A 23,536-nucleotide genomic window follows, 5' to 3' on the forward strand; every position below is an offset into this window, starting at 1 on the left:
CTCAGTTTCCTCATCTATAAAATGAGCTAGAGAAGGAAATGGTGAGCCCCACCCCAGTATCTATGCCAAGAAAATTCCCCATGGGGTCACAAAGTGTATACACACGGGCACATATATCTTCAGTGAGCAAGCTTCTTGATGAATTCAGGCCTCTTGGAAGATGGGAGCAGGGAGAACAATACTCACTGTTTCGTTTGTTCTCATCTCCCCCTTCATCCTCATTCTCAGGGTCAATGTCTTCTGCTTGGGTTATCCAATCCAAGTAGCCTTTCAAATCCTCTTCGAGCTGTTGCTTCTCACGGAGTTTCTGAAAGTCCCCCCGGGCTTTGGCCTTTTCTCTTTCCTTTGAAAATTCTCTGGGACACAAAGAGAAGAGTCACCAGTCAGGGCCTGTTTGGAACCCAAAAGAGAAAACAGCAGGACACACACACACACATACACACATTGCAAAGTGGAGCGGCTACAACTGAGCATGGACACAGTGCTGACTTCTTCACATTAAAGAGAAGCAGAGAAAACAGAGCACAACAAAGCCCCCTGCCTCATTTCTCAAAAAGCAAAAGCTAATACCATTGTCAACATCTTTGCCAGGGTCTCGGGGCTTTCCCTCCTCTCCCCATAGCCTCCATCTCCCCAGCATGCTCCCCTCTTCCTCAGAGTCTGTCGCTGCTGGCCCAGGGCTGAAGGAAAAAGCCCTGGCTCTGCCAATGTCCTGCCAGAGGGCAAGGGAAGTCGGGAACAGACTCTGGTGTGGGATTTTATAAGGAAAACAATTACCAGGGATCCTGACAGCCACAAGGCCTCTCCCTGAACCAGGAGAAGGCAAAGAGGGACTCTCTTCATGGCAAATCAGCCCTCCTACATGAGGAGAAATTTAACTATTTGTCCTATTAGACCACGCACTGCATTGATACGGCCTTCACAGGGCACCACTATGTGATGCCAATTTCCAATTTTGTGAACATCTCTGTGGGTCAAATTCTGCATTTGCCGGGGCAAATCCAGAGTAAGGTAGATAACTACCCAGTTTTTATACTCAAATAGCCATTGACATAGCCACCAGGAAGCTTGGTAGGAGATAAGAGATTCAACCCTAAATTTCATGCCCATAATGTTCTAACTCTTCTCCTCAGGGATCTCCAAGCCAGACTGACACCATGGTAGGGAGTTTTCTGTTTTTTGAACTTCCTCAAGACAGTCAACTATTTCTGAGATTCCGAATCCCCAATACCAAGATAAATGGTTGAAAAGCAAAAACAACTTGTCCAGAACAAGCTGATTCACCAGCTGATCTCCCAGCCTCCTATACAGACTGCCTGGTCAAGTGCTACATTGCCACAGCAGTAGTTTTCTGAGCATACCCAATAATGAGGCCCATGGTTAAAAAAAAAAAAAGGAAAATCCAAACCTGCCCAAAATCCTGGCCAAAATTAGCTCAGCATCATTTCACTCTGTTCCTGGTAGTAACCCTACCAGAACACAGAGCCCTATAACCCAGGACAGCCTGGCAGTCCCTGAAACTCCCACAATTGTTTCATAAGGACCTCAGTGTTCATGTGAATATGTCCATCACATCTTCAAGTGATGGCGAGACCATTTCATGACCATGAAAAGACAGCTGTCAGCTGGACAGTAGAGATCACTACCTAGAAATACTCAGCCAACTCTAAGTTCTGCTGTGCTATAAACCAAACCAGGAGAAACCCAGATACAAACTGACATCTCTGGAGAAAAAGCATCTCCCTCCATGATCTCAGGGGAAGAGATCTTCTACATTGTGTGAAATATGGTCTAAATGCCCCAACACCTAAAAACTCATGATACTGAGGGTTTATATAGTCTTCTGTGGACAGATAGGTGGCACAATGGATAGAGTGTTGGGTCTGGTATCAATAAGACTCATTTTCAAAAGTTCAAATCTTGCCTCAGACACTTCCTAACCCCACGTAAGTCATTTAATACCTTGTTTATCTCAGTTCCTCATCTGTAAAATGGCAAGCCACTCCAATATCTTTGCCAAGAACACCCCAAATACAGTCACAACAAGTTGGACACAACTAAAATGACTCAATAATAGTAACATAGACTCTATAGAGTCTTCTGGCTTCTTGCGAGTTGACAAAAAAGACAAGACTGAGCTTCCATTAACTAACCAAAATATTCACCAAATGCCACTCATTCACATTCCTGGGCATCAATACAAAGATTCCTAGTCAACTGTCAAAACTAGAAACAGGTCAGTGTTATCCCCTTGCCCCCTAAAAGAAATCATGTCTTGAATGACTAAATAATTCTTCAATCCTATTAGTCACCAGAAAACATCACTGTATAATCTCTGGATCATCTAAAGAGAATCTTGTTCTAAAATTTGAATCTCTACACATGACCTGGATAGTTTTATGCTATATTTACTATCTGATCTAATTTTGTTATGACTAATAGATTGCTGAAGATAGAAAAAGACACCTTGTAGAAAGAAACTTATAAAGAAAACTTTCACTTCCCATATTATCCTTTCCAGAAAAAAATGCAGAATACTTTCCCACTTCTACCTCTCCTCCCTGCCCTAATACAAGGGGTAGACGATTGATTATTGTGGAAAATTATAGTTCTAATGATGACAAAGCAAAGAAAGATACAAGATCCAACTACAGCACACATTTTGGTAAAACACAAGACACTCTAAATGACTCATTCCAGATTGCTGTTCAGTCCTTTAGAATTTATTCTGACATGATCAAAAGGCAAAGTTCATGCTTAAGAGGTGGGATGACTTGGACAGGAGCAGGAGAAAAGAGACTGAATATACCCAGTAATGAGTTCCATAGTTCAAAAAAACCTGCCTGAAATCCTGGCCATGTTCTCTGCTCTTTTGGATTCCTTGGCATGATGTGGTCTCTGGCCACTTGTGCATATGCATGGGGAGGATGGCATATATGAACTTTAAGAAGATATTTTGATAACTGAATTTCAATAGAATTGATTTTCTTTGTGATTCCCATGTATTTCACTTAATGAATTTAAAAATATTATTCTGAGAAGTGGTTTCAGAAAAAAAGGTTTTACCAGTCCCAGGGATCTGGGACATCAAAGAGTTTAAGAATTCTTTGAAGGGTTTAAAAAGCATAAATAAGAAAGGAAATTGCTGGAGTTTGCTCCAATATAAAAGAGAAAAGATGTGGAGTAGCCTGAATGCATTGTAAGTTTCCACAATCCTCTTCTGGGTGGCAGAGTCATAGAAGGCTCCTGATTTTGAGAGGTCAACTCATCCATCTCCCCTGTTTAAGAGCAGAGAAATTCCTATCTTGTCCGAGGAAGGAAAAAAATCTCATGAGTGAAGTGAGACAGTTCCATAGTTCTACCCTAAATGTTGCCCTCCTGACCAAGTTCATTTCCTCTTGGCTTCTGGGTGCAGAAGCAGCCAAACTATCCAGTCCTTGCATTTCAGAAGCTGCCCAAAGGAGCATCAAAGGGAATCCATCTAGTCTTGCTCACACCCGAAATACACCCTGCAGCTCCAGCTGAGGGTCTAAGCTCTTCTATCACTGCCCACCATTAATGAATCATTGCTTAGATAGGGCTAAAAAAACCCTTGCTTTTAATAAGTAAACATATGTTTGATGTCAAGCACTACTTATCTCTGTGGACCTAATGCAAATTTGCTAAACAAGAGAGCATCCTTCACAAAACCATTCTTTTCATACTGAAGAGTCTTGGTGTCTGTCTACTCTAATTCAACACTGGAGCAAATTCCAGTCCCTTTTATTCTTTTTTTCAGGTTTTATGGCTTTTTAGAGACCCAGTGAGTTCATATTTTGAACCCTATTCAAGGAAATGGAGTTAGCACAAAAGAACTTTAAGGGACTTAAGGACAGTCTCAAGGACTGTAACACTATAGTTACATTTTTTAGCGTTTTTTTGTAAGGCAATGGGGTTAAGTGGCTTGCCCAAGGTCACACAGCTAGGTAGTTATTAAGTGTCTGAGGCCAGATTTGAACCCAGGTAGTCCTGACTCCAAGGCCAGTGCTTTATCCACTACACCACCTAGCTTCCCCTATAGTTACATTTTTCAAAACAAAACTATTGGGAAGTGATAAATATAAAAGCATTCAGAAAACACTTATTTCACTTTAAAAAAAAGAAAATGAAACTGGCAGTCCTTACATGTAGGACACTATAAACAGTACTAGCCTGATCTTAACAGTTCGGGAATTTAACAATGGTATTACAAGAAAAATGGGAGTGATTTTGCTCTAACCTAACATAGCTTTCCTTGGTCCCATCTGAAATAACATCTTGAAGAGAAAGAGTTTAATGTATACTCCACAAATTTCTGCTGCCCATAGGTACTGGGCCTACCTAGGACATAAGTAATAACCTAGGGCAGTTGCCCTCAGATAGATTACAACCACATTGGGGATAAAAGTCAAACCAATTCAAAAAGTAAAGAAATGGTGCAGGGTAAGTGCCAAATGAGGGGCAGAAAAAAAATGAGTTGAAAGGGAGAGATCACTATTGTCTGGGATGCTCACAGGGAGGTTTAGTGAAGGAGATGACACTCAGAGGATAGAATTAGGAAAGCCTAGATGATTTTCAGAACCTCTTCCTGAGGTAAACAGGTTAGGAAATCCTTACCACCAGATTATAGATTAGGAGAGAAAAACACAATGGGAGTTAAAAACTTGATTATCCTCAATTCAGTGTCAGAACTGGTTCTATTTCCCAGTTTTCTCAATCCCTATTCAACTGCCTCTCCTCTTAAAAAGAAAAAATTCATAGTTCACCTCTTCACTTATGCTTTTAATACCCTGTTATAAATGATTGATTTTTTTAAAAAAAGGACAAGCAGATAGGTATGCCTTCCAGAAATCTCTCACTGACCCCAAACAATGGTAAGAAATATTAATGTGTCTTAGAACTTTATCAATGGAAAAAGAGGATCTGTACTGTATAACTTAAGAGTTTGAAGGATGATTAGAAAGCTTTAATTTTAACAAAGAATGGAAGTGTTAAACCACACATAGATGCATTGTTAAGTGAGACCAGATGACAAATTAAATGTTTAGTGTCTTCTTGGGCTTTTTATTATAAGAATTTCAGTTATCTTCTATGCCTCCATTTTAAAAAGTCTCCACTACATTCATCTGATCACTATCAATAATACAAATATATTTGGCAAAAAACCCACACACAATGAAAAACTATTAACAGAAATGTTGATTAACTTATTTAACTAGAGACATCTACTTCTTTTATGAAGGATAAAGATTTGTTTCTTTAGAGAAGATCTGGTCCATTGTTTACAGTTGCCAATTTAAAAAAGTTGGATTGAGCCTAGACTCTTTCCTTTTCATCATTATTTCTTTCCAATGACCCAGTGATTGACCTCACTCTCCAAATAGAACTCTTCCTCTCAGTGCAGAAATTAACTAAGCAAAACACTGGTCCTCAGAATCAGGAGATTCTGTTAGGAGAGGATAAGTGGTGGCAAAAGATAGACAGTGCAGGAGAAATTCTAAATAGAGCATGTGCTTGCAGCATGGGGAAAAAAAGGTACAGGCACAAGGAGAAGCTATCAGCTTTTGATCATAAGTTGTAAAAAGGAATACTTTACATTTAGTCAGTCAATGGAGGTCCTTGATAGAAACTGGGAAATTGGCTTGCACGTGACACATATGGCACCTTGAACATTCAGTGTCTTGAAACCTTTGCTACATTATACATTGTTCATGTGGAATGTAGAAGTGATGCATTTGTAAGTAATCGATTTAAAAAAAACTTAAAAGCATTTTGTTTTGGTTTTATTTGGTAAATCTTATTTAATTGAAGTTAATGAATATGCAACTTTCAAAATATAAATCACCAAAACAGCCATTTCAAATATTTGCTGATAACAAAAAGAATTGTAACAAAGAAAACCAGCCTACAATGTCAAAATCTAGTTTATTTAAACCACAGGATGTTATTATTCTTATGCTTCATTCCCTTTATTCAATCTGACATCCCTCCATTTTTTCTCTAGCCAAAATGAAAAACTCCATAAACTGATCAAGGCTCTGATGCAACCCCTTCAACTGATTTCCTTATTTCCATGCTTTTCCTGCTCAAACCCATCCTACCTGGGGGCTATGAAAATGATATCCTTAAAACTCTATCATCCTACTCAAGAATATAGCTGACTCCCTACTGGCAAAAATATCAATAACAAGAGTATTGTCTGGTGTTCAGAGATTCCCATAATTTGTCCCCCAATATTATTTCCTGCCACTCCCTTCCACCTAATGTAATCAACCTTTCCTCAGACTGAGTCCATGAAGACAGGTAGCTTGGCTATCAACTCTAGAACCCCACTCCACTGTAACAACTTCCCCTACAACTTCAAACTTTTAAACCAACTTACCTCTGCTTCAAGCCAAGCCCAGCTCTCTCCCAGGACACCCAAATCCCTTGAAACCTCCCTTGGAGGGTACTCTCATTTTCCACAGTTCAGTAGACAAGTAGAGGTGGCACACTTCTGCCATTTCGGGGCCATGCTCCCACTACCAACTCTCAATGATCTTTCCTCCTCAAGGCCATGAAATTTGCGATAAACCTTCCCTTTCTGCCATTACCTGCTGACCATTTTCTGGTTCTCCCTTTGTAAAGTGGGGATACCCTTCTAAGAAGATGATTGTGAGCGACAGGTGCTGGTCTGGACCTTCCCTTGGTGATTTCATTCATATGAATGGCTTGGCCCAACTTTGCACATGCTTGCTGTATTTTTTACCAAGATGTCCTCCAAGTATCTCAAACTCAGAAAACTCCCCACTGCACTCATAATCTTCTCCCATACCTCCTCTGTACTTCCATATTCCTTTAGAAGCCCATACATACTCTTCTCTCAGTCACTTAGCTTTGAAACTTCAGTTGCCTTTCATATCTGCATCCAATCACTTACTTACCAAGTCCTATCAATTCTCTCTCATCTCCCAAATTCATCCTTTTCTCTTGCCTCATGCCATGAGCCTAGTTCAGGACCTCAAAATCTCTTCCCCAGACAACTGCAATAGCCCAAAAGTTTTCTCTGATCCTATTGGTCCTTATTAGGCTGTTCCCTGTCCCCCCCCCAATTATTCTCTCACTCAATTGCCAAATTAATCTGAAAGAATGGCTATTATTCTATTATCCCCCAGCTCAACAACCTTCCATGGTTCTCTCTCCATTTTTACTATGAATAACATGAAAACCATGGCTGGGTCCTCACAGTGCTCTAATATGACTTTCAGGAATTATTTCCCTTAACTCCCCTTCACACACTTCACATTCTGGTATATAGTTTCTCTGGGTAAACTTCCTAACAATGAGGCTTTCCAAGAAATGGAATGGGGGAATGTTTTCCTCCTTGGAAATCCAAAAACAGAGGCTGGATGGCCCCTTGTCAGAGATGTTACAGCAGGGGTCCTTCAGTTCCAATAGTTCTCACAGTGTGGTCACAGGACCTCAGGCCATTGCCAAGATCCTTTCAAGGGGTTTGAAGATAAAAATTATTTCAAAATAATATTAAATGTTTTTATTTCTAATATAAAATGAATGTGCCAGTAGACATAAATAATATAAACAAAAACACTGAGGAGAAAAGATGTTCTCAACATTTTTAGGGATGTAAAGGGGCCCTGAAACCAAGAAGTATGAGAATTCTAGCTTTAGCACAGAAATCAGACTAAGTGGTGACTGAGGTCTCTCCCAACTGTCTGATTCTGGTACTCTCCTTCACTCAATTCTTCAAAATTCTCTGCATCCTTCCTTTGCTTCCCTAGATAGAAGGGGTTTCTCAATCCTCAAATATTCCAAGTGAAGCTCTCCCTATTTTGTATCATCCTTATCTCTGTAGAGATTTTTCTTTGGGGGGCAGTGTTCATGGCATTCTAGTCTTTGTAGATACTTAGCAAAAGTTAAATTGAGATCTTTGATGTAAGATTTTTTAAGTGCTCTAAAGATATGAACACTAATTATTCTATTGGCTTTCAATAGTATTCTCTTCTCTGCATCCCCTGCCATCATCCCCAAGGATTTCCATGTCCCTGATTGATGAGTAAGCCCCCTTCCAACAAACTGACCTTTTAATTCCTTAACTTTCTCAACAACAATGACTTCTTCCCATGCTCCCACTGCTTACTAGTTATTTTCTAGGAATTAGTTCTAACTTCCAGTGGCTCCCCACAAGCACCTTCAGTTTCTTTTTTGCTAGTTGCTATGAGCTTACAAAGTTGATGAGATTCACTGTCATCCAAATGAAGCCTCCCTTTGACTTTTCTATACTTATCAACTTTGGTCCCATTTTCTTTTCTCCCTTTCACTACTAATCTTGGAAAAAATTACACCTGATGTCTTCCTCATTCATCACTCACTGTCTCTCAAGTTTTCACAATTCGATTTCTACCTCCATTACGCTTTCTTTCTTCCTTCCTTCCTTCCTTTTGACAGCCTTGTCTACTTCAATGATCTTTTCCCACAGTCATCATTCTTTCCCTCCACTGTCCTACTATCTCTAAAATAGTTTCACTTCTATCTCCTTTACTGGCAACTTGATTGTTTTTCTGATTTCTCAAAATGGGTTTTTCCTCAAGAGTTTATCTTCAAACCACTTGTAATCCTTTCTGAGGATAGCAGTATGACAGATACACTAGACACTAGAAAGGGCATTGACTTTGGAGTCAGAAGAATGAAGTTAAATTTTGCCTTTACCTCTTGGTGTCTGGACTACCCATTTAACTTGGTTGGACCTCAGTTTCCTTATCTGTAAAATTAATATTAGATTACATTGGATGGCTTCTGAGGTCCCTTTTAGTTCTAATATCTATAATCTAAAAACCTACAGTCTTGACCATTCTCCTGAGTCATGCCTGGCTTCCCTAGTTGACCCAAGGACATATCCACCTGGATGTCCTACCAACATCTCAAGATCATCCTACCCAGATATGAGTTTCTTTCTTTTTTTCCTAAGTCTAAGTTCTTCCTTCTGATTTAACTATTTCATACTTTGGAACCATCTAATCTGTCAGGTGTGAAACCTTCTGATCCCTTTTGATGATTTCTTCTCCCTTATTTTTTGACCTTGGTCTATTACTACACCCCTTGAATCTCTCACAGCTTCTTCCTCTTCTTGACCTCCACTGTCATCAGTCCATGAGTTCTTATATGGGGTCCAAGGACAGATTTCTTGGACATGAAAAAATTGCATCTTTATTTTCACTAATCTCTAACTAAAATTTAATATTTCCCTTAATTATTTAAAATTATGATTCTGAAGAGGTTGATAGACTTCAGCAGTCTATCAAAGAGTCCTGTGACAAAACCAAACCCAACCCTATACTTAGAGCCCTATATCATAAAAGTTAATGCCACAAACTCTGATTCAGCCACAGTACACACACTATTGACCCTCCCCTCCAAATGAACCAACCACTGAATCTTTGATTTTATCCAGATTTTTTCCCTTTGCCTAAAATATACTTTTTCACTCTGTGCTTGACAACTTCCTACCAACCTATCAAATTCCAATGTAACATCCTCTCCTGATCCTTCAGTTTAGGGGAGATCTTTTTCTTTAGATCTTACCTTGTACTTTGTTCTGCCACTGTCTAAATCATTTATCATGGAATGAGTACTGTGGGTCATAATGGTTGTGATTGTAGTACTCTATACAGTAGTAGGAGCTTAATAATTGTTTTGGAAAGAAGACTTGAATCATAATTATTTTCTTGGAGTTCCCTGCAGTTCAATTGAACTGGCAACATGTGAAAAAATGGTTTCTGTGATAAAACACAACTGCTCAAGTAATTTTATAAGAAAAGATAAATTTTATATTATTCATAGAAAGGGGAATCTCAGAGTTGGAAGATAAGGCCATTTAACCTGATCTGTAGCCGAGCAGCTATCTCCTCTAAAACATTCCCAATAAATGGTCATTTAGAGACTCCACCTGAAGGCTTTCATGGATGGAGAGCTCACTACCTTCCAAGGTAGTCATTCCACTCCACCAATTGCTTCTTATTTCCCCATCTGTTACCAAGCAGAACAAATCTAATTGCTCTCCAACATGACAACCTTTCAAATGACTGAATCTAGCTACAAGGGATGTTCTTTTTCTAGCTAAATAACTGCAGGTCCTCTAACCAATATTATTATGGAGACTGTGTTCCTTTACATGGTTGAGGCCCATTGAGCTCAGGCTCAAGACCTCATCAATATTCCCACATGCCCCAAGCTGAACACAATACCCCCAATATGTTCTAAGATAGCCTCCCTCAAGCTGAACATTACCCTTCTATTAAGACAAAGATAGGAAGTCCAGATTCTTTGGGCTGTGACATCATACTGATTACTCCTACTGAATCTGAAGTCCACTAAACTCCTAGGTATAATCACATATTAAGAAAGCTCCTGCCATCAGATTGTATTGGATGGACAGCAAGAGCTGCAGCTACATGTCAGGAAGATCTAGGCTTAAATTCTACTATTCACATTTATTAAACCTTGAATATTCCTGAGTCTTAACTTTCTCATCTAGAAGATGGGGATAATAATAGAGCCAATGACAAACTCCAGTGAGTAAGGTATGTAGAACGCAGACCTTTGCAAACTCTCCAAGGCTATAAGAAGATCAGCTGCACTGTTATTTTCACTTCACTGACATTACCTAGGGAGAACAGTCAGTGGAGGGAGAGTTGGACAAAAGGAAGTCCAAAGACCTGACAGAAGGTCATCCTGCTGGACCACTCTATAAGAGGTTCTTCAATTTTTCAAATAGAATAAAAATAATCCTTGTCACTAGGACCTCTTTTGACTTTAGTAATTCATAGAAACAGCTATGGACTAGAAAAGAGGACATCAACATTCTTGGTTAGGCTACAACACTGTGTGACCCTGAACAATTCACCTGAGTCATTTCCTCCCTCTGGGGCCCAGTTCTCTTATCTGTGAAAAGAAGGGATAAAATCCTGTTATCTTGAAGGTACCTTCCAATTATATAATTCTCTGATGCTATGAGAACAGAGGTGAAAGCACTAGGAACAATCTTTCAACACTCCACAAAATTAAATAAAAAGAACTCATTCTTTCTCTCAAGTAGTTTCCTGTTATTCATGTGTTATATACCTAAGAGATTATAAGCTCATTGTGGGAAAAGGGCTGTATTTGATTTCATTTTCATTTCATTCCGTGTCTATGATTCATTTCCTCCTAGTCTCTGAGGCCATGTAGACCAGTATGTGGGCCTCTACATCCTCAACAAGTATATATTCAATGAAGGAACGTGTCCAGGGAAGTCACCCTCCCTAAGGTTGGATCTTCAACTACATGGAAGATAGGACATTGAGGAAACTGAGGCCAAGAGAAATAAGGTGCCTTATGAAGATCACTCAGGTAATAAGTAGTGGAGCAAGGTTATGAACTCAAGGCATCTGAGTATATTGCCTTCCCTCTATGGTACCCCAGGAATGACTAGAATTTGAGGGGCTCTCAGGATCTCCTGACAGCCTCTCAAATTCTTTCCCCATTAAGCCTTCTATTCTCCCTCTTTTTCTACCAGCTCAATAAAATAAATTTTCTGGTTCAAGGTTACTGAAAAATCTTCCCTCTGGGTATTACTACTTTTCCAGAGCAATTACTCATTGAAGAATCTCCTTGACAGTTTGATATAACAATCACTTGAAGTTTCTTGCCAACCAATTTCTGTACAACTCCCCAGCAATGGACAGCTAGAGTAGTTCATGCAAAAGCATCTTAACAGTGAGAGTAATCTGTCCCTTGGCCTTGCCTCTGTTTGCAATGACTTTTTTATTATGGACCTGGAATTGAACATGTCACAGCCCTATTCAAAACTGTTTGATAGCTCACCATCATAGGAATACTTTGAAACCCTTCGACCTGGCTTTCAAGGTCCTCCACAATTTAATCCAATAAACACTGATTAAATGCCCACTATGTTTGATGCACCTGGTCCCTTGCTCATCTTCCCAAACTGCATTCTTCTAAAAAAAAGAAACTTTCCACTTGAGTCAGACTTGTCAAAGCATTATCCCAAAATACACTGCCACATCCACTACCATACTTTTGTTTGGGGTTCTTTCCAGCTGGCCTATCCTACCACTCTGTATTGCCCCCAACTTAATTCCCATAATTCATAATGCATTGCTTCGCTATCTCTGCTCAAAGAGGCTTCCTCCTCCTCTCCACTCCTAAAAACATCACAGCTCTAGGTCTGAGTCATTCATAGCAAATTGCCCTGTCTTCTAAGTTATTCTTGCCATGCCTCTTTAAACTATACCTAGTCAGTCAGCAAGCATTTATTAAGATCTTACTATGCCAGATGCTATGGTACCCACTAGAAGCTCAAAGAAAGGCAAAAACAGTCCCACCCTCAATGTAAATAACTAGAAATGAATAAAATGTATGCTAAGCAGAAGGAAGGACATCTCAAAGAGATGTCACTAGCAGCAAAGCCTTCTGAAGATAGCTTGATCTGAGATGAGTCTTGGAGGAAACAATGAGGTGAGGAGGGAGAGCTCTGCAGACCCCACATGGTATTTTCAAGTTCATTGTCTCTCAGAGGACTTAGCACTAGGCATGCTCAGGAATGGGTCAGGTTCCAATGGTCAGGAAGGTTGTGGAGGACAAAAGTAGGTCCCTTTCAAGTGTTCCTCTTTTTTATCCATCAGTTCTTCAATCTGAAGGACCTGCTATCTCTTGTTCATATTCACATTCATGCTATCATAGAGCCTTAAATATCATTTCAGACTACAAGAAGTGAAAATGGTCTTGAAGATTTGACAAAATGTTATAGTAATTAGTATTTTATGAAATCCCCCATATTTCCTGGGAAAAGCTTTCACCTTTGAGGTACTGGTCCTCAGGGAGGCCATGCCTTTTGTAAGTAGAAAACTTCAAGACTGTTCAAGCTCTGCCAGGAGAGGATTTCTTGGTCACCAAACAAAATTTATGGCATTTCTTGGTCAATGAGGTCCAGGCAAACCATAATGCCATATGATTTCAAGCAAAGAAAAAGATTCTCTCAGCTTTGAACTTTTTAGGAACTCTATTTCAGTGCAATGACCAAGCACAATTCCAGAAAACCAAGGCAGAAATCTCACCTTCTGGATGGGAGACAATGGATTCAAAATGTTGAAAGAGATCCACATTTCTGGATATAACCAAGTCAGAATTTGTTCTACTTGACTACGTATGTATGTAATCACAAGAGCTTTGTTTTCTTCTCTTTTTTTCATTGGGGAAATGAAAGAAATATTAAAATATGCTTGTTAATTCTGTAAAAAGCTTTTTTTCTGCTGTATCCCATAGGCAAGGTTTATGCTGCATAGTTTATCTTCAGTTTCAGTATTTGCCATAAACTACTCTTTGCATCTCATCTACACTGGATTGGGAGGTCTTTGACTGAAAATTGGTTTTCACAAAATGAAAAGATCTCTTTTCATTTTTCCAAGCTGGAAAAATAAAAGTTTTATGATCACACATATTTTGTCCTACTGAGGGAAGAGTTCAGGGATGAAATCCAGTTTGTGAGAACACAGTGGAAGAATATCTAAATAATGACAAAATGATGATGTCGCTGCTACTGCTGCTATGAATAGAACAGCTAAGAGAGTACTGTTCTCATTCATGCATTCATTCAATCAGTCTAGAAATATTAAATGAGAAGAAATCCCTGTTATTTGCCAGGCACTATGCAAAGAATACAAAGAAGAAGGTGGAACACTCCTTGCTCTTGAAGAACTTGTAACTGGGGAACATACACATCTGCATGCATGCCTACTTCCAAACACACATGCATATATGCCTTTACATACACCACACGAAGACATACAATAAGAGGGAGCAAGTACTAGCATCTGAGGGAAGCAATTAGGACAAACTTCATCTAGATCTAGAATATTATAGCCTGAGTTGAGTCCTGAAAGGAACTAAGGATCCTTTGAATCAGGGCATCCCAGACAAGAGGGTCTCTGTGCCAAAGCCCAGAGAGGACAGTTGAAGCACTGTATGTGTGAGGAAACACAAAAGGTCTACTACTATCTTGGAAGGTCAGTTTTAAATACTAAGAAGAAGAGTTTATATTAGATCATGACTGCATGAGGGAGATGCTGGAGTTCACTGAGCATGGGGATAAGTGCATATTTGGTATGAAAGCTAGATTTTGAAATGTGGTGGTCCCTTGTTCCTTACAACTCTATTTTTGTGAGATAACTCTGTTCATCTATAGATATTAGCTGCATTTCTGAACTCCTCTGTGGCACATTGGTCTATAATATATTACAGCAAACTAGTGTGGTTGCTCTGTATCTATTGATATTTTGTTTTTAAAAAATGATTTTCTTAAAATGGGGGCATAGACAACACTATTTAAATTTTCTACACTGGTACCACAGTTTATACTTCCAGTGTTTAACAAATGTGACTAATAAGCCACAAAGCAGTAGGCAGTCATCTTTATTCTCCTATATATTATAAGATGAAGTCTGAACAAGTTGATGAACGGCATTTCCACCTAGAAAGGGCTGCCATGCTGCCTTTCTGGGACCTCCTCTCTTAGAACAGAGCAAGATTCCCCTCCTTCTGATACATCCACTCCAGTTTTTCCATTCACCAGTAGCTGAATTTTTTTGTTGTTGCTGTTGTTAACAAATGGGTATGGTAGCAAAGGATCAACATCAGCTAGCATTACTTTCTAAAACAATTACTTCAATTATTGCAAAGTGTAAGACAAATACCCATTTCCTGTGGTAGGGGTTTTCATGGAAATAATCTGAATGGATTACTTTCATTAAAGAATTAAGTAGCCTTCCTTTAATAAGCCTACCATCAATTAATAATTATAAATCCATAATTGATGAATAAGGTTCCCTGCTAAACTCTTAAAGGTCATCTCAATGACAAACATGAAACTCTAAAACTCAGGTGTGTCAAGACTTCAGGTCTAGTGCTCTCTCCTATCCTCTGAGATCGATCCCTCTCAAACAGAGAAACTGTACCACCCCACATGCCATATTGCATTTGAGAAAGGCTAATATTCCTTGGAAATCTTCTCTACCTCTTTACTATTAGCCATATAGAAATGACCATTGAGCAGTTGTTCAAGCTCAGAGAGAATGAAAATCATTGTTTCTTTCACCCAGACAATGCCTATTGGACCCAGAGGTCTTATTGTGTTTGAGCAAAGAGTTATGGAGCTTGGGAAACTATCCTCTTACAATCTGCTAATTGCTGAAAAATCTGATCAGCTCTTCTCCAGAAAGCTCCAGTGCCCATTTCTAAGGACACCCTGCTCTAGTCCTGATCTGCTGGCAGCAAAAACAGCTTTCTACTCTGACAGATCATTTGTTTTTTGTTTTTATAAAAACCCCAAGTCTCTTGACATGCCTCTAGCTTGGCCCTGCCCTTCCCAACTCAGTCTGTGCTCTGCACAGGAGAAAAGGAGGCTTGTTAAATTAGGTTCATTTCTTCTTCTGAAGGAAACAGCAGTAGGATTCAAGACAACTCACTGCCACTGTCTTCTACTCTCAGAGCTATAGCATCCAAATAGGGAAATGTCTCTTCATTCCACTTTTGTACAAGGGAGCACCTGGGGAAGCTTTCCTAGGAAAGCAATGTCTACTTGACCTTGAGACAGATGAACAGATGGACATTGCCTTGGATGTCTGCTCACGAAGAGTATTTAAGATCCTAGAGGCTCACCACCATGCAAATGCCTGGTCATTGTCTCCTTCCTCCTCTCATATGGTGTCCAGGGGATGGGGGTTGGTTCAGTTGGACACCTGAGGAGATAGCATCTCAAGAATTTCCCCCACTTGTGCTTGAAAAACTCTATTGATAATGGATTTGCTACTGCTGAGGAAGTCAATAATAAAAACAATAGCTGAAATTTATAGAGTTTTAAGGAATGAAAAGGACTTTCTATATACAATGGCTCAATAAATCCTCAAAGCAAATCTGTGAGATTTCTAATACAAGTATTATTATCATTTTACAGATGAGAAAACCAAAGTTCAGAAGTGACCTTCCCTTGGTCACAGAGCTAGAAGGGACAGGATTTTCGAACTTAAATTTCTCCTCACTTCATGTCATGAGGATGAAATCAGATAATATCAGAAAACATTCTGAAAAGGCTCATCTTTCCTGTTAGAGAATAATCAACCAGATGTGTAATGGGAAAATTCTTTTAAAAATTGGCTCCTAGGGCTACATAAAAAGTCTCAAGAAAAAAATACCTTACAGCTATAAATCATATGCATTCATAAAAATGTAATGAAGTTTTAATCATTTATCTTACTTGGGGAGAGATGTGGGCCACTGACCAAGGTATTCTTCAGAAACACACAGGTTAATTTTTTTTATTCTGGTCTCTCTGAGTGTACACACACCACGGATGTCTCCAAATAACTAGATCCCTTGGGGGAGGCTAGGTGGCATAGTGGATAAAGCACTGGCCTTGGAGTCAGGAGTACCTGCGTTCAAATCCAGTCTCAGACACTTAACACTTAGCCACTTAACTCCATTTGCCTTGCAAAAAACTAAAAAACAAAACAAACAAAAAAACCCAAAATCACTAGATCCCTGAAAACCTTTCCCTAAAGATATACAACTCAAGTCACAAACCACAAGGATGTTTTCAAAGACAAGGTTTTCTAATATTGTTTCCTGATCCCAAAAGCAACTACCACTAAAATTTTCATTACCATGGCTACAAAGGGGAAAAAATGAAAGTTTGCTACTGTAGTCTGGCTCACAAAAGCAGCCTGTCTGATGGAGCCAGCAAACCCAGGGAGTCGATTTTTATGTGCTAACAAATTGGGATGGGTCTCGGTGATAGTCAGGAAACCTGAAGTGTGGTGCCTTCTGAACCTTAGCTGCTATGGAGCTATTGGGAACAAGAAGATGGCATGAAGATAGGAAAAATGGGAAGAAGGATGCAAAGTAGAAAGGGATACTTACTTTGGTCAAATGTACTAGGGAGATACCACAATGTATCTAAAATCCACCTAAAATTCCACCACGTAAATACAAAACTATCTGGTAAAAGATACTGATGAAAGAATAAACTTCTGGATCCGAATACATTCGTCAAGAACTGAAAGCTGACTATTCTCAGAATTACCTAGGTTCATTCAATTTAGATTTATGTTCATCACTTAGGTTCATCTTAGGACTTATTAGCAGTATGAAGAGGCAGAACTCACAAATATCTAGAAGTTTTCATATTTTTCTTTTGTGGTTGGCTGCTGAACCAACAAAATAAAGCCAAAAAATGTTAAAAAAAAACATGAAAAATAATGTCAAGGGATGTTTTGGTCAATACACTGTCTATGATGAGTAGGGCTATTCTTAGAATTTGGTATTTCCTCTTATCACCAATGTCGTCATCCTGACTGAAAAGAAGAAAAAGATATAAACTCAATAGGGGGAAAAGAAAGATTAAGAATTTTGGAGAGTAAATGGTTTTATATTTCAACTAAGGCTCATTAAATACTTATGAGCAGTACTGGAAGAAGTCATGCAATTACATTAATTAGGTCATATACAAATTTATATAACTTGAATTCAACTGGACTTTTACTCTTCTCAAGGCTTTCTTAGTTCTATTCCTACCAGTCTGACTTCTCCTCAGACTCCCTTTGTAAATCATCCAACATCCATGTCACATCGTCTCACTATGGGTATACTCCAAGACTATGTCCTGGATCCCCTTCCCTATATATATGCTTGCTCTTAGTGATGTTACCAATTCCCATGAATTCAATGATCATATCTAGGCAGATAACTTCAAGATCTAGTGATCAAGGCCTATAGTTCCTCCTGAGTTTTGAGTCCTGGATGACCAAACTGAATTATAAATCTTGATGTCCTGTAGCTATTTGAAATTCAACATGTCCAAAACAGAATCAGTTTTCGTTCTCCCTAAGCCCTTCCTTTGTCACGGATACCCCCTATTTGTCTAGAACTCAGGTTCATAACCTCAAAATCATCCTTATCTCCTCACTCCCTTCCTGTATTCAATCACTTGCCAAGTCTTGTTTGCATTACTTCCATAACATCTCTCATATATGCTCTCTTCTTTTCATTTGCACAGTCACCCAATCCACTTCACCACTTCATCATTTCTAGCTTGGATTACTTCACATGCCTAAGTATTTTCCCTACCTCTTATCTCTGACCCCTCTAGGCTATCCTCCACACAGCTGTCAATGTGATCATCTTCAACCACAGGTTTATGTCACTCATTTAGCTCCCCAAACCAGTGGCTTCCCACAACCTCTAGGATCCAATATCAAATCTTCTGCTTTATCATCTACTTCTGACCTATATCTCCAACTTTATTCTACCCTATCTCTTTCAAGTATTCTCCAGTCCAGTCTAATTGGTGTTTCTGCTGATCCTCCAAGTCAGCATTCCACCTCCTTTCCCTGTGGTTCCTCCAGGTTTGCCCACTGGCCTGGAATGCACTCCCCCTGCCACATCTTAGAATGCCTAGTTTCCTAGGGGTTCCCAAGGTTTAGCTCAAGGCAGTTGCCTTGTATGTGAAACTTTTCCTGATGCCCCAGCTACATTTAATTTGTCCATACTTCATATCTATAACTTTCTTTATAGACAGAAACTGTCTCTTTATCCTTGAGAACCAAGGCTACTTCATTTGTCTTCCCATTTATCTAACACCTAAGCTCCAATGCTTAGAACACTAACATTTAATAAATGCTTAGGCACTTAATAAATGCTTAGAAGAGTTCAGAGAGTCTTAATAAAGCAGCTGATAAAGAATTCCCTTCTTACATCTCTCCCTTACTTTTACCCTGAGGCCTTCTCCTCCGAGCTAGGCTATGGCCATGTCTCCATCTGCTCTCCAAGTCTTCATACTCAATCATTTGGGCAAATCCTATCTTCATTGTACTCTTTAACAGGTACTCTTTTTTTTTAGGTTTTTTTGCAAGGCAAATGGGGTTAAATGGCTTGCCCAAGGCCACACAGCTAGGTAATTATTAAGTGTCTGAGACCAGATTTGAACCCAGGTACTCCTGACTCCAAGGCCGGTGCTTTATCCACTACACCACCTAGCCACCCCTAACAGACTCTTTAACAGCCTTTGTTCTCAAGAGATCAATATATTCACTATATTTGGAATGTTATTTTTTCATTCATATTTACATATTTTGTTCATGCTGTCTTCCTAACTGACAGGCCTTTTGCTGGCTCCTTCTGAAAACCTTGCCGTTCCTCCTTCAGGGTCTAGTTTAACTCTTGCTCTTTCATAAAATCCCTCTACTCTTTGAATTTGCCATTAAGAAGAAGCAGGGGCCAGCCTAGGAGTAAGGAATACCTGGGTTAAAATTCTGAGTTTTACATGCAGTAACTGGGTGACCCTAGTTGAACAATAACATTAAAAGGACCATCAACCTCTATAGCATCTCCGGCAGTTCTTTCTAAGATCCTAAATAACAATAAGCTGTTTTCTTTATCAGGGAAGAATGTTCTACATACTGGCAAAATCATAGTATTAAGCCAAAATAATAAGATACTGTTCAAATTACTTCTTTGGAATTAGATGATGTACTTTTCTTAATATGATTACATTTTTTTACAATCTGAATTTCTGAAACTAGATTGTAAGCTTCTCCAGGGCTGATTCCATGTCTGTTTTTGACTTCTACTCTGAATGAGTCATGTCTAATCCTGGCTGCCTAATACATACTTGACTAACGGATTGAGAGCAGAACATGTGGGAGGAGGATGTTGCAGTTGATCAGATTAAGCAGAAATACCTCTGTGTAGCTCTGAAATTCAAGTTTCCAGTGACATCTTAGAGGGAAAGGTCACAGAACTGTCCAGTCTCCTTGAGAGGTGATTTGTCATATCAAATTTTGCCTAGGTCAAACACAGGGTGATAAAAGATAAGAACACTTCTGAGAATTAAAAAACTTCCCTATTTCAGAGGATGAAAAATCCCAGAATGCTCTAAGATTCACATGCCAGGAAGATGCCTTGGCTCATTACCAAGATTTATTTCAAAGAAGAGTTGTGAAGGAATGCTATGGCTCTTCATGGATTAAAATCTTATCCTTAAATCCTGAACCAAAATCTCATGACAATCAGACTTAAAGAAACAAAGCCTGTCTTGAAAGAGGTGCTCAGAGCCTGAGAGGCATTTATTAGGATTGGAGAAAAATGTCTCTTAGAAGAACCTTTTAAAAATTAGCATGATTTCTCTTCCAACTTGTAAAGAAACTTCACAGAGAAATGCTCATAATAGTTATGAGACCCTCTTTTACAGCTGAAGGAATGCACAAGAGCCATCAGAAAGAAGTGAGAAATCAAATTGTGTTTCTTCCTATTCTATCACATTAACACAAAGGCTGTTCAGATCTCAATATAATGTTCAGACCTCAAACTTCATATGAAATTCCAACCAATCTAACCCAAACAGATGGGAAGACTTTTCCCCTTAAGAAAGGTCTTCATGGAAGCAACATAGCACCACCAAAGAACACTGGGTTGAAGTAAGAGGACCCTGAAAAATTTGCTTCACTTCTGGGAACCTGGTAATCTTAAAATGTCGTGGAACAGGGCAAATTACTTGACCTTCGAGTTACTTTCACATGTAAATTTATCAGCTTAAGACATTACCTTTCACTATGCCTAAGAAGAAAATTTAGGGGCAATTTAGTCCAATACCTTCTTTTCACAGATGAAATGTGGCCCAAGAATGTAAACCACTTTAAGTGAAAAGGTGGGCCCAGAACGCAGGTCTCCTAATTCCCCATTCTGTCTTCTTCCAGTTATACTAGCTTAACTTGTCTCTTGCCATAGCAAACTGACTTTGATTTTCCAGGAAAGCTGCTTTTAGGATCATTCTTCTTGAACTTTAAAACAAAGGAAATCTTCCTTTGTCCACAAAAAGTCTTCTGGGGTAATATGATAGTACTGTAGATAATTTTACTCCCTCAGGTAACATGTTATAGTTAAATTTTATCAGAAATGATGAGTGCAATAGTAATTGTATTTAATTAAACACCTACAACATGCCTGACATCATTTCATATTTAATAGTTCTTTTTTGCAACATTGGCCAATCTGTCTTTCAATGAATGAGATGACAAACCCTATTAAAACCTTCTTCTCCTCTGTGACTATCACAGCTCTTGCAAATACCACCACTGTGTGGGTAGTACAGAAAAATGATGGCTTTAATTTGGATCTTTTCTAGCTTCATGGCTTTGTCAAGAGATAAGGGTGATAAGACAGCGTCCATTTAAAATGTTTCTCTTTTCAGATTTAAGTTTAAATAATGAAGTGGCCTTACCTCCTAAAAGGATTCCATGTACAACTTCTCCCTTTCCCCATGGGAGCACAAGTTCGAAATAAACTATGCTTGAAACTTGCTCTGGTGACAATTTGGAGAGAAGCCACATTGTAGGTGCCAGTTGCACCACTGGGATCTTGAAAGGTTCCTGCTACTCTATTAAAAATCATTTTCTAAGGGAACTTAGAAGCAATGTAGTCAGTGCTGAAATGAGGAAGTGGAGACTTTCTACTGCATCTGTCCACTGTTGTTGCCAGGGGAAACAGAAGTCAGGGAAACAGATCACTGAAACTTTCCCTTCCTGATCAGACATACATTTCTATGGAAACCTGGGCCAGCAGGCAGCAGCAACCAGTCAGCAGTGGCTCTGATTCAGATGCGGTTCACAAGCCTGGGAGCTTCAGTACCATTTTACCAATGACAGTGTGAATTCATCAATAAGGAAGTTCAATATTTTCAAAGTATTAGTGTGGTTTGTATATTAAAAGAGGAGATTCGATGTCTTTTTCCAAGAGAAAATTCTTCCCCCAAGAGGGCTGACTTCAGCATTCCCTCAAGTGACCCCAGGCTTGGGCATTCTCTAGCCATGTGATCTGCCTCTCAATCCCAGTGTGCAAGCAACAAAAGAACCTCACTCCCAATAGTTGAGAACAGAGATCTCACAGTGTCGTAATTATTTCTGACTTCCCAGACCAGTCAACAAATCATGGACTTCAGAACCACCAGCTAAATTTAGGAATAGATACCTTTACCATCATGAGAGTCTTCATTTGACATTTGGGCAGTAAAACATTGATTAATATCCTGATTAATATCAGGAATAATTTGTGGAAGAAGAGAACTAGAAGGCAGCATTCCAAAGAAGCAAATGTAAACTCTGCGATATCTGCCCCAAGCACTGCCCAAGAATGGAGTTACTCTGATGGCAACAAGCTCCTCAGTCCATGTGATTCCATTTTTGTCTCTGTATCATCTGGAACAGACCTCACCTTCTCTCCCTTTTCACCAGCTGCAGGCTAGGTCAGGGCCTTAGCCCCTGGCCCCAACAAGTTTCGAGGCAGAATCTCCCTACCTCAAAGGGATTCCCTAAGTGCAGAGCTGACCAGATCAGATCACTTCCCTCCTTCCTCAATCACATTCCACAGCTCCCTATCATAGCTCTCCAGGAGAAACTATATTTTCCCCTCTTTAGTTTATATGCCTTTCATAACCAGGTCTTCTTCCTATCTTCCCAGAACTTTTCATATTAGCCAGATCTACCTATACATAATGCATATAGACTCATTACAAATGATTCTATTCATTAAAAGTATACTTTAGGATCCTACAAACTAAGAGTGATAAGCACAATGAGATCCCATCTAAGGGATACTATTAGTACAGACTCACTCTAAGATTCTACTTAGGACTTTAGGCTGATCAGGATAAAACATCACTCAGCTTGGTCATAGCTCTTTATGGCTACCATCTCCTGCTGATCAAGGGCCACTGTCACCTCAAAGAAAATCATCTTTCTTCTTAACTCTGTCTCCTCTCATCCCTAGCCAGCCCATCTAGCCTACTCTCATTTGCCATCCATTTCTACTTCAACCTCTGAATACCCCAATTCTATCATTAGGAGACTTTCCTCCTCCATCTAGGATTTCTTCATGTGATATGTTTTTATCTTCTGATGCTCACATAAAGCTAGCCTTCTGAAGATTTCTGACACAGACTCTGGCTCCAATTCTTACTCTCCAAAGCTTTTGTAATCTCTCCCTTTGCCACCAATATCTAAAGGACTTCTGCTCTTTGGATGTTCATTCTCTCCAACTAGATCTACTTATAAACAATATGGGCCTTCTCCCTCCTTTCTCAAGAAGGAACATGCTTTCAACTTCTGTAAATACCTCTGAATCCTGAACTCCTTCAAATATTCATGTTCTTCAACTGCACTGTCCTGTCAGGACATGGACCTCTCCAACTCCCCAGTCCTCTGTTTTTGCTAAGCTTCAGCTACCCGTAACCACTGTCTCCCTCAACAGTTCTATCTTCATGTTCCTGAACTCTGCCCTTCCCTTTTCTGACAGCTGTCTCTTTTCTGGCCATACTTCCCTTCAGTCTCTGACCTCAATCTCTCTACCTGGTGGTTCTCTGTCACTTCCACAACTCTCATGCCTTTCCCCTTGACACTGAAAGCCCTTCTCCATCAGG

At 39.5% G+C, this 23,536-nt stretch overlaps 1 protein-coding gene across 8 annotated transcripts in view; it reads right to left on the minus strand.

Annotated features, from left to right (window-relative positions):
* Nucleotides 1–23,536, minus strand: part of CACNA1D (calcium voltage-gated channel subunit alpha1 D) — a 350,522-nt gene that overhangs the window by 151,773 nt on the left and 175,213 nt on the right. For all 8 annotated transcript variants that reach the window (XM_074199181.1, XM_074199185.1, XM_074199184.1 and 5 more), the window contains one exon: nt 187–356. In XM_074199181.1, coding sequence (XP_074055282.1) covers nt 187–356 — 170 coding nt within the window. The remainder of the gene's footprint in view (nt 1–186; nt 357–23,536) is intronic.

The sequence above is a fragment of the Macrotis lagotis genome, chromosome 8 (genome assembly GCF_037893015.1).
Source record: "Macrotis lagotis isolate mMagLag1 chromosome 8, bilby.v1.9.chrom.fasta, whole genome shotgun sequence".
In the NCBI taxonomy this organism is placed as follows: Eukaryota; Metazoa; Chordata; class Mammalia; order Peramelemorphia; family Peramelidae; genus Macrotis; species Macrotis lagotis.